Source organism: Tursiops truncatus, chromosome 5, assembly GCF_011762595.2.
Source record: "Tursiops truncatus isolate mTurTru1 chromosome 5, mTurTru1.mat.Y, whole genome shotgun sequence".
Lineage (NCBI taxonomy): Eukaryota > Metazoa > Chordata > Mammalia > Artiodactyla > Delphinidae > Tursiops > Tursiops truncatus.
This window is the reverse complement of record NC_047038.1, coordinates 44,942,239-44,955,409: the sequence shown is the minus strand read 5'-3', so window position 1 is coordinate 44,955,409 and position 13,171 is coordinate 44,942,239. Positions and strand designations below refer to the sequence as shown.

At 41.3% G+C, this 13,171-nt stretch overlaps 1 protein-coding gene across 14 annotated transcripts in view; it reads left to right on the top strand.

Annotated features, from left to right (window-relative positions):
- The first annotated feature begins 1,223 nt into the window (after positions 1 to 1,223).
- Positions 1,224 to 13,171, top strand: part of LCORL (ligand dependent nuclear receptor corepressor like) — a 166,104-nt gene continuing 154,156 nt past the window's right edge. For 3 of the 14 annotated variants that reach the window (XM_073805109.1, XM_019928431.3, XM_033856891.2), the window contains exon 1: positions 1,337 to 1,743. In XM_073805109.1, coding sequence (XP_073661210.1) covers positions 1,584 to 1,743 — 160 coding nt within the window. In that variant the 5' untranslated portion in view covers positions 1,337 to 1,583. Of the gene's footprint in view, positions 1,296 to 1,324; positions 1,744 to 13,171 lie in introns of those variants that run through there. The other 11 variants (XM_073805101.1, XM_073805103.1, XM_073805099.1 and 8 more) reach the window with 9 other exon arrangements.

The following is a 13,171-nucleotide window of genomic DNA, read 5'->3' as shown; positions in this document are numbered from 1 at the left end:
TCACTTGCTTCTCCAATTGTGTCCATTCTAAAAAAGATGATTATGAGATTTCAAACTTCATTTTTTTTTTAATTTTTGAAAATTTAAAACTACGTATTCAGTATTGAGGAGGTAACAATGAGCAAGGACTACTTTTTCCTAGGAAGCAAAAAAAAAAAAAAGGTGGAGGTGGATAAGGAAGGATAATCCACAAAACAGGGAGGATGGAACTGAATTCAGAATTCACAGAAGTTTCCAAGAAGAATTAAAACATATTTCCCACAAACTTGTGCATAAATTCCCAGTAATCCACAGTACTTCTCAGCAAACTGTGTGTGTCATAGCTTCGGTTAGGCCCCCTGCACGTATACAGAAATGCATGCACAATCACTGTGGGGCAAAAGTTAAAAATGTCATTGGAGTTTATATCTAATCAAAAGCTTTCTCTCTCTCTGAAGAAATATTTCCTCTAGCTCAGCGCAGAATTCATTCCACAACATTTAAGTGCTAAATCCCGTGCTGCGCACTGTATTAGGGTTAGGCAAGTGAAAGACGACACGGTACACAAGACTTAATGGGTCGCTGTCCTCCAGGAGTTTACTTTTTGCGGAGCATAAAAGTGTCCCCTTTTGGAGTTTTCACTCAGCCACCTCCAAGCCCCCCGTAAACGATTTCCGGTGAAAAGCCCCGCAATCTTTCCCTAATCTTTACAAATATTCTCGCTTTCCGAGATGTCATCGCCCTGGAAACTGAAGTTACTATGGGTTCTCTCTCTGGACATTTGGCAGTTATTTCGGATGCAGCCGAATGACCGGCTTGTTCCTTCTCAGCAGCGACGAGATCACAGTGACCACCAAAAGTTTCCAGCACTTAAAGCACAAAGCGCAGCCCGAAACTTCAAGATACCGACAACTCTAGCGGCTTCCACCGCCTTTCTATTGTGAATCCTAAGGAAGTTAAGGTGGCTGGGTCGGACCCCGCAACGCGCGCAGCGCACTGCCCTGAGCGGTAAACCCACAAGCCGCACACAGACCCGAGAAGCCGAAGGCCAGGCTGCAAACCCAAGTGTGCGAAGGGTACGGAAACACGCCCATCCCTGGTGGACTACAAGAACCGGCATGCACCGCGCCGCGGCAGCAAGCTCCGCTTCGGGACCCCAGCGCAAGGAGACCTGGGAAGTGAAGTCTCCGGGAGGCCGGAGTCGCGTCGCGAAGACAGAAAGGAAGCGTTGCTAGTCCGCTCCATTAGCACGCCGGTTCCTGGCGGGGCTCTGAGCCTCTGGCTCCTGCTCAGGGTTTTCGCGGGCGGCGGGAGCGGTATGGCTCGCTTGAGTAAACTCCGGGGGGAGGGGAGACAGGGGAGTAGATGGGGAGGCGGGGTCAGCGGAAGCGGCAGGTTGCTTCCTTCTCCTCACGCTCCTTCCCCGCCTCTCCCAGAGGGAGCGGTGGGAGGGGGAGGGAAGGGCAGAGGGAAGGTAGTGTGACACGTGTCAATCAACCCCCCTCCGGGGGGCGCGCGCTCCGGGGCTCGCGCCGAGGGCTCGCGCCCCTGCCTCGTGCCTGCGCCGCTCGTATGTAAATGAGGGCGCGTGACGCGGGACGCAGATGGACAAGGGAAGAGAGAGAATGGCCGCTGCCGCCGCCGCTGCTGCCGCCGCCGCCGCCGCCGCCGCCGCTCAGTGCCGGAGCCCTCGGTGCGCGGCGGAGAGGAGAGGATTCCGGCGGGAACTCGACTCTTGGCGCCACCGCCTCATGCACTGTGTAGGTAAGAGAGACACGGGCCGGGGCCCCGGCTCCGCGCGGCGACGGCTGCCGCAGCCCGAGGAGTTTGTGGCAGAGGGGTTTAGTTGAATCTCCCGTTCGGGTCAGTTCATTGGGGGAGCGAGATGGGAGCGGCGGCGGCGCGGCGGATCCGGCGCTCGCCTTTTGTCTGGGGGCTCCTCGCCCGGCGCGGTCCGCGCTCCTTTCCCCTCCTCAGCTCTTTGGCTTCCCGGGAACTGTTAGTTCGGACCCGCTTGCCGAGCCCCCAAGGAAACGGCTCGCTTGCGCTCTCCCCGAAACTCCTCGGCGCCCCTGGCCGCTCGCTGTCCACCCTGTCAAGAGGGAGGAAGCGGGCCGGTGGGTCGGCGACCGGCCGGAGAGGAGCCCGCGGGCAGAGCCGGCGGGAGGAAGGCGGGCTGGTCCGCGCCCCCGCCGGGTGCACACACACCCCCTTCTGCCGCCGGGGTCCGGGCGGGCCGACGCGACAGGGTTCCCGGGGACGGGGACCTGAACAACCCCCGGGTGCTCGCGGGGCGGGGGCCGCGGGTGAGCCGGCTGGGGGCGAGGGGCGGCGGGGGCGTCGCCCGAGGGGCGGGGGCGCCCAACTCTGCCCTCTCGCGCTCGGCGGCGGCGGCGCCGTGTGTACTCCTTTAAGAAGGAGCCGCTCGAGCGCTGACGGTTGGGATTTGAAGTTCTTCCTCCCTCTTTGGAAGTCTGGACGGAGGGGGGGTGTTGCCATGGCGACGGCAACCCCCCCGTTCTCCTCGCGGACGCCCCGAAGACTCGGGTCCTCTTTTACTGTCATGTGATGGACCCTTCCTTGCACAGACACGCACATCGCCCTCCCCAACTCCCATCCCCGTTCTGCAATTCCGTCTTCCCTTTTGGTTGGGTCGGAATCTTTCTGCTTCAAACTTCTGGGCTCCGGGCTGTCATTCTGAGGGTTGCTCGGGGGTGGCGAGAGGTGGTGGGACCTCCCCACCTTGCCGCCGTCGCTGTTTTGTCTGAGTAAGACGTGTGCGTGGAGCTGTTATCCAGCAGGTTGGATAACACCGAGTGGGCACCGAGGGGATAACGCGGTTTATGGGATGGGGTGTGTTGTGTTTGTTTTGGAAGGGGTTGATGGGTGGGCGAGTAGAAGAGGTAGAGGGAAGGTTGCATTGTTTAAAGAGTGGATAGTGGCAGCAGCTTGCTCGACTGGCAGTTAAATCTTGGCATTTGGAGTTGAGGAGTAACCTTAGTGCCCTAAGAAAACAACTCTCTTACCCTGTTTCCATCTGTTCTTGCGCCACCTCGCGCCCCTTTTCCCCAAGCCCCCTCAGATTTGTTTGGTTAGCGCCTGAAGATCTTTCTTGTTTTTCACTAGTGAAAAGGAGGTCGTGGTAGGATAAACTAGTACAACTTCAAATTAGAAATGTGCACTGCAGAATACGGTGGATATAGGAAAACGTACGAGAAGGAAGTTTGCTCTGAGTAGGGGCATTTAAGTTATGTTCAAGCAATTCACTGTTTTACGCTTTAAAATATGTTTTGTTCTTATCTAAGGAAATGTTCTAGGAAATAGCTTTAGTCAGGTATTCATAAGTGATTTTATCTCTTTTTAAAAAGTGTAAAAAAACCCTCACGGTATTCTTATATAAAAATTTTAAGCGAAGGGTTGCTGGTGCTTCCCGAATACAAAATGGACCCTGTTTTTATAATTGCTTATGTAAAGATCTCTTCCACTGACAACCTGTTTGAAAATTGTTGAGTTCGTTCAGTTAGAATCAGGCAGGATGATAGCATTGTAACACTGGCTCGAGATACTATTGTGTTAAGTTTTGCCGAGGCACAGTTATTTGATGGTGTCTTTGGACAATTTTTATATTTTAGAATACTTTGGCTTTTTCTTTTTTCTCATCTTGTTTAGAAGCATTAAGTATGGCTTCGTCTCACAAAAATATATGTGCTTTTGAAAAATAGTCGAATTTTAATTAAACACAAAATTAATTGGATTTGATGGAAGAAGGGAAATAGGATGTCTTTCTGTCTTACCTACTTGGATATTCAAGTAGGATTGGAAGACATTGAAGATTGTGTTAATGCTGTGTGTCTAATATGTAGTCTCTGTATTACATTTTTAATGTAGTATACAGTTGTATCGTATTTGAAAGAAAATTTTTTCCTGAGCTCTAACTGTATTTGAGAATTATTTCCCACAGTCCCAGTCCTAGTCAGGAGACCTAGGAAGATCCATCTCATAGTTTGTTTTTATCATGCTTGTTTTTTAAATAAACAATAAAACTCTCTTAAGCAGGATATACACTGGTTGATTGGGTTTTTTTCAGTAGTCTATATGTGAAGCACCTACTCACAGTATGAATTGGGATTAAATGTATTTTGAGTAACTATTTTAAGTCACCTTTTGCTATTACTTTGTAAATATATTTGAAAAAAGCTATATTCTTTTTACTTTGCATGTGTGTATGTGTGTGAACATATATGTGTATATGTACTTCTGTATTGAATATTCATTGCTCTTATTGGTTGAAATTTTTATAAAATATTCTTTCTACCTTTAGGGAAGAAAATGATCCACAAGTCTTATTTTTAAATGAAATATGGAAATTGTAAGTAGTGTCTCAGGGCCTTACAGCAAATTAGTATTGAGCCAGTAGTGAAGTTTTAAAATCTCAGTTCTTAGCCTAAATCTTTAAAGTAATCTCATTCATTCTTTAAATAACATATATATTCTAATTTTATGAGCAAAAAGTTCATTTTCCTTGCCATGACTGCTTGTAGTTAGATAAGATATTTAACTCTTGATATGGAAAATGATATTTACCTTTCTTTATTTGTGGAACTCATCTCTTTAGGTTAGGTTTATGGTTACTCTGTGATTTAATCCTGGTTTTTCTTTTTTTATAATTGAAGAGTTGTCCTGTAAGCTGTGTGGCCCAATTAATAGCATTATTTACAATGTGGTGCTTTTTACAATTTGATTTTTCTCTGTAATCATCCTGTACTGTGCTATACTTTTGAATATGTTCATCTAACAAATGTTTGAGTGCTTATTGGATATAATAAATAGTATCCTAGTACTCAGCATGTTGAGTGATAACAGATATAGTCCTGGATCTTATGGAATTATATATGGAATATATAATTAGTATCTGATAAATCATATAATTTAAAGCAAAGTCAAGTCCAGGATAAAAGAAATGCATTAGTATATTTTTAAACATTATCAGGACTTGTGTAGTCCATTAGGATATTTGATCTGGGAAATAAGTTCTGTTTTGTTTTAACTTTTAATTTTGATATAATTTCGAACTTACAAGAAAAGTTGGAAGAATAGTACCAGGAACTCCTCTATACCCTTACCCACATTCACCAATTGTATTACATTTTGAAGTATTTGCTTTATCATTCTTGCCTTATATCTATATCTTTTTTTTTTTTTTCTGAACCATTTGAGGGTAATTTGGAGACATGATGCCTCTTTACCCCTAAATTCTTCAGTTATATTTCCTAAAGCCAAGGACATTGGCTTACCTAACTACAGTATAGTTATTAAAACCAGGAAATATGACATTGACATACTATTAATGATACTATTATCGAATTCATAATCCATATTCAGATTTTATCCACTTTACTTTATAAGCTTTTCCCCCTAGCTAGGATCATATATTGCATTTGGTTGTCCTCTTTTAGTCTCTTTAAATCTGGAACACTTTCTCAGCCTTTCTTGTATTTCTTGACCTTGACATTTTTGAAAAGTACAGGAGAGTTATTTTGTAGAATGTCCCTCAATTTGAATTTGTCTGTTGTTTCCTCCTGATTAGATTGGTTATGCATTTTTGGCAGGAATATCTCTGAAGACATGTTCTGTCCTTCTTAATACATCATATCTTGAGATTCATAATGTTGTTTTGTCCCAGTGTTGGTGATGGTAGCTTTGAAAATCTGGTTAATGTGGTATTTTCCATATTTCTCCCTGAAAGTTACTATTTGTTCTTTTGTAATTAATATGTAATTTGTGGGGAAATACTTTTGAGGAACAGGATATTTACATAGTCTCATCAAAACTTTACCCACAAGTTTTAACATTCATTCATGATTTTTCTAGCTTCATCATTCTGTAACTAGTAGTTGATATTCTGTCATAAAGCAGTCTATCCTGTCTTCTTTATTTATTTTTGTTAGTTATTTTCATCCGTATGAACTCATGGGTTCTTATTTTATTCAGTGGTTAAATCCATTACTGTCATCATTTTGATTTCCAAATTGTCCCAGGTCTGGCCAGTGGGAGCCTCATCAAGCTATCCAGTGTTTTTTGACAAATCACATGTCTCCCCAACCCCTCCCTGCCCAATGATTATTTTTGAGCACTTCCTTCCTGCCCAAACAAGATATTCCAGGTTCATCTTGTACTTCACATGTCCCAGCCCCGACATCAACCATTTTTCCAAGGAGCCCTCCATTCTTTTTAGTGGAAAATAGATTTAGATACCAAAATATGAACACGAGGTGTCAGGACTGTTTTTTTTTTTTTGCGGTACGCGGGCCTCTCACTGCTGTGGCCTCTCCCGTTGCGGAGCACAGGCTCCAGACGCGCAGGCCCGGCGCGGCCACGGCCCACGGGCCCAGCCACTCCGCGGCACATGGGATCCCCCCGGACCGGGGCACGAACCCGCGTCCCCTGAATCAGCAGGCGGACCCGCAACCACTGGGCCACCAGGGAAGCCCCCAGGACTGTTTTTAAGCCCTCTTTTTCTGATTCAGAAGTTAATGATCAGTGTAACCAGTGTAACTGATTTGCCTAAGGTTACAACAGTAAAACAATGAAGATTTGATTAGAATCATTTAATAAACTCCAACATACCATTGCTGTCCAGTAGAAATAAAATGGGTGCCAAATATATTATTTAAAATTTTCTAGTAGCTACATTAAGAAAGCATGTTTGATTTAGCCCAATATATTAAAAATATTTTAACATTAATCCATATAAAATTGTTGAGTTAGTTTACATTCTTTTTAAAACATTAAGTCTTTGAAATCAGTTATTATAGCATATCTCAGTTTGGACTAGCTACATTTCAGGTGCTTAGTAGCCTCATGTGGCAAATGGCTACCACATTGGACAGCACAGTTTTATAGTGTAGTGACTCCAGCCAAGGCTTGATTACCTTGGTACCACTTTTTCAAATCTGTTGATACTAACCAAACTGATAGCTTTCCCCAAATCTTTTATTCCCCAAATCTTTTATTTGAATAACGTAATATAGTGAATGGGAATATAGGCACTGGAGCTAGACTACCTGTGTTTGAACTCCAGCTCTCTAGCTGTTACCACCTACCAGGGTGGACAAGTTACTTAACCTTTCTGTACTTCAGTTTCTTACCTGTAAATTGAAGATAATGAGGTTGTTCGAAAATTAATTGTGTTGATATATGTTAATATGTGTCTGCCATATAGAAAACATTCCATAAACATTTGCTGTTAATATTATTTATACAGGTTATTAAAAGCTTTGAGCTTTATGTTTTTGCCAGTAGATTCTTTCTGGTGGGAATGCTGATGAACAATGAAGAGATCATGAGGCATGTTAGAGAAAAAGATAGTAAAGGCTTGAAAGATCTATATTCTAGGGTATTCTTGAGCCGTAGAGTCATGGAGTTTAAGAATCACAGTATAATCACTTAGCTTGATCTTCGCTTTTTATGTATAAGAAAAGCAAAAGGCATTTGATGCCGTCCTACGTTGCAAGGAACATTTTGGCTTTGTGGTAGCTGAATACAAGAAATCTGTTTAAATTCATTTAAAAAAATCTGTATCATTATATCATCTTGAACCTACTCTTTGTTGGTACCTACTCTCTGTACTCTTCCTGTTAACCACATCACTGTCTTAGAGTTCTACACTCTGCAGGTGTTTGCAGAGTAGACTTTTCCAAACTACCTGCCCCATTGATAATCAGCAGTATCAGGGGCAGAAGATATTCTCTTCCTCTATTTTTTAACCTCTGAAGAAGTTACGGGAGCACTTCATAGAGCTATAACACTTAAAGATGGGATAGTCCAGGTAAATAAAGTTCTAGATAATCAACTTGACACTTCTTTCCGGCTGCTTCTTGCCTCCTACTCTTATTTTTCCACCAACTTCTACCTCATCTTGTCACTATTGCTATGTAAATTCTGGAAGAGTAGATTTACTTAGAAATCTGGATTTGATGAGAACTGGTATGAATGGGTCAACTACCCAAAAACTTTGCACAACTGTCTTTTCAGGCACTAGCAGATTTTTTATCCATTAAAAAAAGATGTGAATTAAAGCACTATCTAATAATATGTATCAGGCAAATGGAATCTGTGATGATCATGAGTAGTTGGGTGGTAAAGACATATCCAAATTTCTCTGTAAATAGGCACATTGTGAATTTTGCTTGTAAAATTTGAAATTCTGTGTACTCTTGGATTGTATACTTGGAAGTTCTGCCATCCTTGGGTTCAAGCAGTATATGAATTTCGTATATTTGCATATGTTAGAAACAGGCTGTATGCTGGTCTGAGCATATCACATGTATTCTCCTTTCTGTGTGGTGCTGTCTCTTCCTGTCCATGCTACTTCCCTTGGCTGGTTACATGTGTGTATCCCTCCCTGTTTGGCTGGGTACTGTGATAAGTTCCTGTTATGTCACCAGAAGTAGCTATTATGTATCCTCCATGCTCCCCTGGTTTATCTTTCAATCCTGGTGTTTAATTCTTCCACCACTGTGCAGTCTTGGGAGGAGCAACAGAGGCGTGTAGATTTTTGGATATGCAATTTTTTCTTCCTTTTTGGTAAATCCAGTTTTTCAATTATAATCTCATACGTTATTGAGGTTTAGAGTTTCTATCTTTTTCTTTTTTGATAATATTCCTTCTTTTTTGGGTGTGTGTGTGTGTATTTTATTCACCACAGAATAAAGATAGGAGGCTGTGACTAGGCCCAGACCAACCTACTGCTACCATTAGGAAACTAATTAAGGTAACAATGCCATATTTATATTTGAAGAATGGCACTTTGCTCTTAATAAAGCTAAATAAAAATTTGTTTTGAGGCTTTTTATGTTTTCTAGAAAACAGCTTCCAATGAAGAATCACTTTTCTATATCTCCTTTCCTTTTATATGGTTCTCCCATTAATTGGCAACAACGCTGCTTACTTATATTTGCTTCTTTGTTTTTCTTTTCTCTTTACCTTGATCTATTACCAAGTTATTATTATTTTCTTTACAATATCTCTTGGATTCAGTTTTTCTGATGAAGTGTTAAGCACTTGGGCCGATTTAGGTAAGACTCTAGTTTATATCAGTATCTGCATCATTGATTTTACTGTCCTTCAGTCTAGCTTATAACCTATATTAAATCATTATTTGGAATAGCTACTTTGATTTTGTACTTTACAAAGCAGTAGTGTCTCCCACTTGTCTTTTTTCATCAAATGAAAGCTCCTGACCGTATCCAGTTAGTTGGTCATAGTCCACCGGGCTCCTTCCCTGTTCGTTTGCCTGGTTTCTTCTTTAGACAGCCCAGCCACTTTTATCTGCCTTTACTTCTGTTTTGTACACATTGCTCCAAATTCTTGAGTATCTTATTAATCATAACAGCTACCCTGCCTGCATCCTCAGTCTCCTTTAAAATTCAGTTGTAGCCTAGAGTCTTTTCTAAAATATTTCTTGAAAAACGAGTTTGAGGCTTTCTCTGTTAATTCAGATTGGCCAGTTCTTTTCTGATGGCTATGTGTAAGGTGTGTATGTAGGGAAGAAGCTTTGTCCAGTCGTCTTCATATTTAAATAGTAAACTATTTAGTAAACAGTTTAGGGACAAGGGGCTAAGTCTTCACAAATGGTAAAAAGGATTAAGAATTGAAAGAACATAGTTCCTTTTTTAGCCTCTATTGTTTTAACCTTAGGCAGAGTCATTTCACTTTTCATAGCTGGAAATCTACAGATAATAGATTTATAGCTGTCCTTAAATGTTCACTATCTTTTGTTTTTATGAAAGGTGTTAAAATACTTATATAGTAGTGGTTTCTGGGCTAAAAATATAAATTAAGGAATTACCAGCATAAAGATGATATTTAAATCCTTGAAATGGATGAGACCACCTAAGGGTAAGTGATAGTATAACTAGAGAGGAGTACTCAGTACCATGTCTTAAGGAATCTTAGCATTCCTTGGATGGAGGAAGAGGAGCCTCAAAGGAAAGCCACTGGACTTTCACACTGAAAAGTAAGGCCATTGGCTATGTCGGAAAACCAGGAGAGATGGTATTACCAAATCTAAGAGAAGAGTGTTAAAATAAGGAGGGATTGTTACATGTTGATGAGATGTCAAGTACCCTTAAACAGGGAAATGTGCATTGTTTTTGGCAGCATGGAAGTTCTTAGTGACCTTGACCAGATGGATTTCAGCAGAGTGGCAGGGATGGAAGCTATATTGTAATAGGTTAGAAAGTATTTAAGATGTGTGGAAGAGGAGAAACCATTTGAGAAGCTACATTTTGAGGAAGAACAGATGTATAGAGCAGTAATTGGAAGGGTGTGGGATCTAGAGATGTTTGTTTCATGCATGGATAATAAGATGGAGAATACTTTTTTGAATTGATAATATCCATGATTACTTTATATGTTAATTAAGCTGAGACTTGATAGCAACAAAATATTGAGAGATAAATAGAATGGGCTTGGTTTGCATCACTGAATGTGAACTCTAAAATTGTTTCTTTTTCTCTTCAAAACATATTTTCCTAATTAAGTTCATCAAGTAAGATATGGTTTGTGACATTAGTGTGTTACACAGTTTAAAAGATTGATTTTTTCCAGTTAATTTACTGTTGTCAGTCAATCATCAAATATCTTGAGTCCTAATGTGTGCTGGTTGATGGGAGTGTAATTCTATGTTTCTTCCTTAACCAGGTTCTGAACTAGAAATAGACTTAGGAATCAGGGATCGAAATGTTAGCTCTTTAGATGGTAAGGTTGTATTGAAGAACCTGGCTTGTAGCTGAGGCCAGAATTAAGACAATATCATCCTGAACTGAACTTACCAACCTATCAAAGACAGAGCAGCTAGAGCTGCAGGCCTCTTCTAAAATACAAGGAAGCTCTACCCCATGTGGTTTGCTTATAGGTAGGTAGGACCATCTAGGCAGAATGAACGGTAGGCTTGAACATGCATGAAAAGTGACCTTTAAAACATTAATCCATTCCACTAGGAACACCTATCAGCATGTTGCCAATACTAGTTATTCCTCTCTCCTTTGGTAGGATGAATAAGGGGTAGAGAAAAGAGCAGAAGCTTCTTCCAGAATACTTCCCCTAAAAACGTGATAAGAATTAGGAGAGGTGGGAACTGTGAGTTGGGTAAAAAAGCTAATTCCTACACTAGGAATTCTTTGCTTTTAAAGAGCTCACAGTTATCAAGGATGTTAAGTATTAGAGATGGCATAATATAATGGAAAGGCTTAGGAGACAGCAATTAATTTTGATTTGAAGAATCTGAAATGACTAGGCTTCAAAGGATTGACTGAAAGCTGGGGTTGGCAGACTTTTTTTTGTAAAGGGCTGGATGTAAATATTTTAGGCTCTGTGGGCCATATGGTCTTTATTGCAAGTACTCAACTCTGCTGTTGTAGCACAAAAGCAATCTATAAATGAATGAACATGGCTGTGTTCCAATAACAAAATTATTTACAAAAATAGGCAGATTTGGTCTACTGGCCATGGTTTGCTGATGCCTAAGTTAAATGATCCAGCAGAAAAGTAGGTTGGAAGGAACAGGTTGAAGGATAGTGTAAACAAAGGTATAGAAGTTTAAGTAATGTATATTCTGAAAATATTCAGCACTCTAGTGTCACTGGAGTATAGGGTGGGAGTAGGAAGTAGGACTGAAAGTATAAATTATGGCATCTATAAGGAGGAAATTATAAGCCTTTGAAGTTTTTTTTTTTAATGGGTAATAAGCATGATCAGATAAGTCGGCTTATTTTCATTTTGAACATCTGCTGTTGGTTCAGGTTTGAGGGTTTTTTTTTATTTCTAATAGTTTTAAGAAGCTCAAATTGAAGCAGCCCTTTTGAGTCAAAACTGGGAAAACGAGCAATCTCCACTTCAGTAAATTAATTAAGATATTGGATTGCTGAAGTACTCTCAGATGGCACCCTTCTCTTTTGCTTGGGTTCTGAACAACTTGAAAATTAAAACAAGGAGAAAGATGGAAGTAGAATATTACTTTTATTACTAATAGAGGCCAGGCTAGAGAAATAGGTTGGTGAAGGAGTCAGGTGTTCTGGCATAAGCCAATTTATCCACCCGGTGCTAGGCATACTAGGGAAGCAGAGCGGAATATGAGCTCTCTGTGAGTATGTTCTCTCGATAGCTACTCCTAAGGGTCTACCCAACTATTCTTTACAAAATCACCAATCAGATCAGTCTCTTCGCTTCCGTAGGAGTGAAGAGAGGCTCAGATTGTGCTTATGCCCATCCTTCCTCATAGAAACAGGGAGCAAGGAAAAGGTGTTACTCCTGTAACAATCAAGGCTAATTTTTGCAGAGTTGTATCTGGGCATAAGTGTACTGGAAACAATACAATTGTCATTATACTGAAAACAACTCAAACTTGCATATTCTAAATATTTTTTAAATATTTAATTCTAGTGTTTGAAACACTCATATATTATTTAAACTCTTAAAATAAAATTGGTAGTCTTGTTTTTTTGATGAACTAGATTTTTCTACAGGCCTGTGTAAGATACTTAAATAAAATGCATATTTGGCTAGAAAAGAAAGACAAGACTTCCTTCTTTATCAATTTTCAATTGACTTTTTAAATTTAGAAGGAATTAATATAAAAGAATTGACCACTGTTTCTTTAAGTGGAAAAAGCAGATACTTTGACAAATAGATTAGCCTTTTAATTAGCTTGGATTATGGGTGCTTATGCAGTTTATTCACTGGTATCTCTCTCTCTCTCTTTTTTTTTTTTTTAAATGTCATCAGTTGTTCTTCCTTGTTCCCTTCTTCTTTCCTTTCGGAACGTTTCAGTACTGAAACCATCAGGTGGGACCAAACAAAGTGTCCACACTGGTTAGGGTATATGGGGGGAGGGGGCATGTCCTCTTGAAGGAGTGGGTATATCAGAGCCTGGCAGGGTTGAGGAGGGTCCCCATGTGGGTTGTTGGAGCTGGAGGTATGAGAAGCAGTCTGAATAGGAGGGGCGCACTAGTGTGAGGTGTTGGAGCCAAGCAGGGTCAGATCGGTATTTGTGAAGGTGAGTAGCCTGGTACAGAGTAAGAGGGATAAGAGGGCATCTACTAGGAGGTGATGGCCACCAGGGGTGGCAGCAGAAAATCATCTGTGTAGGAGGGTAGCCTGGTTTGGGTGTATTCAGCCTCAAGTTGGATAT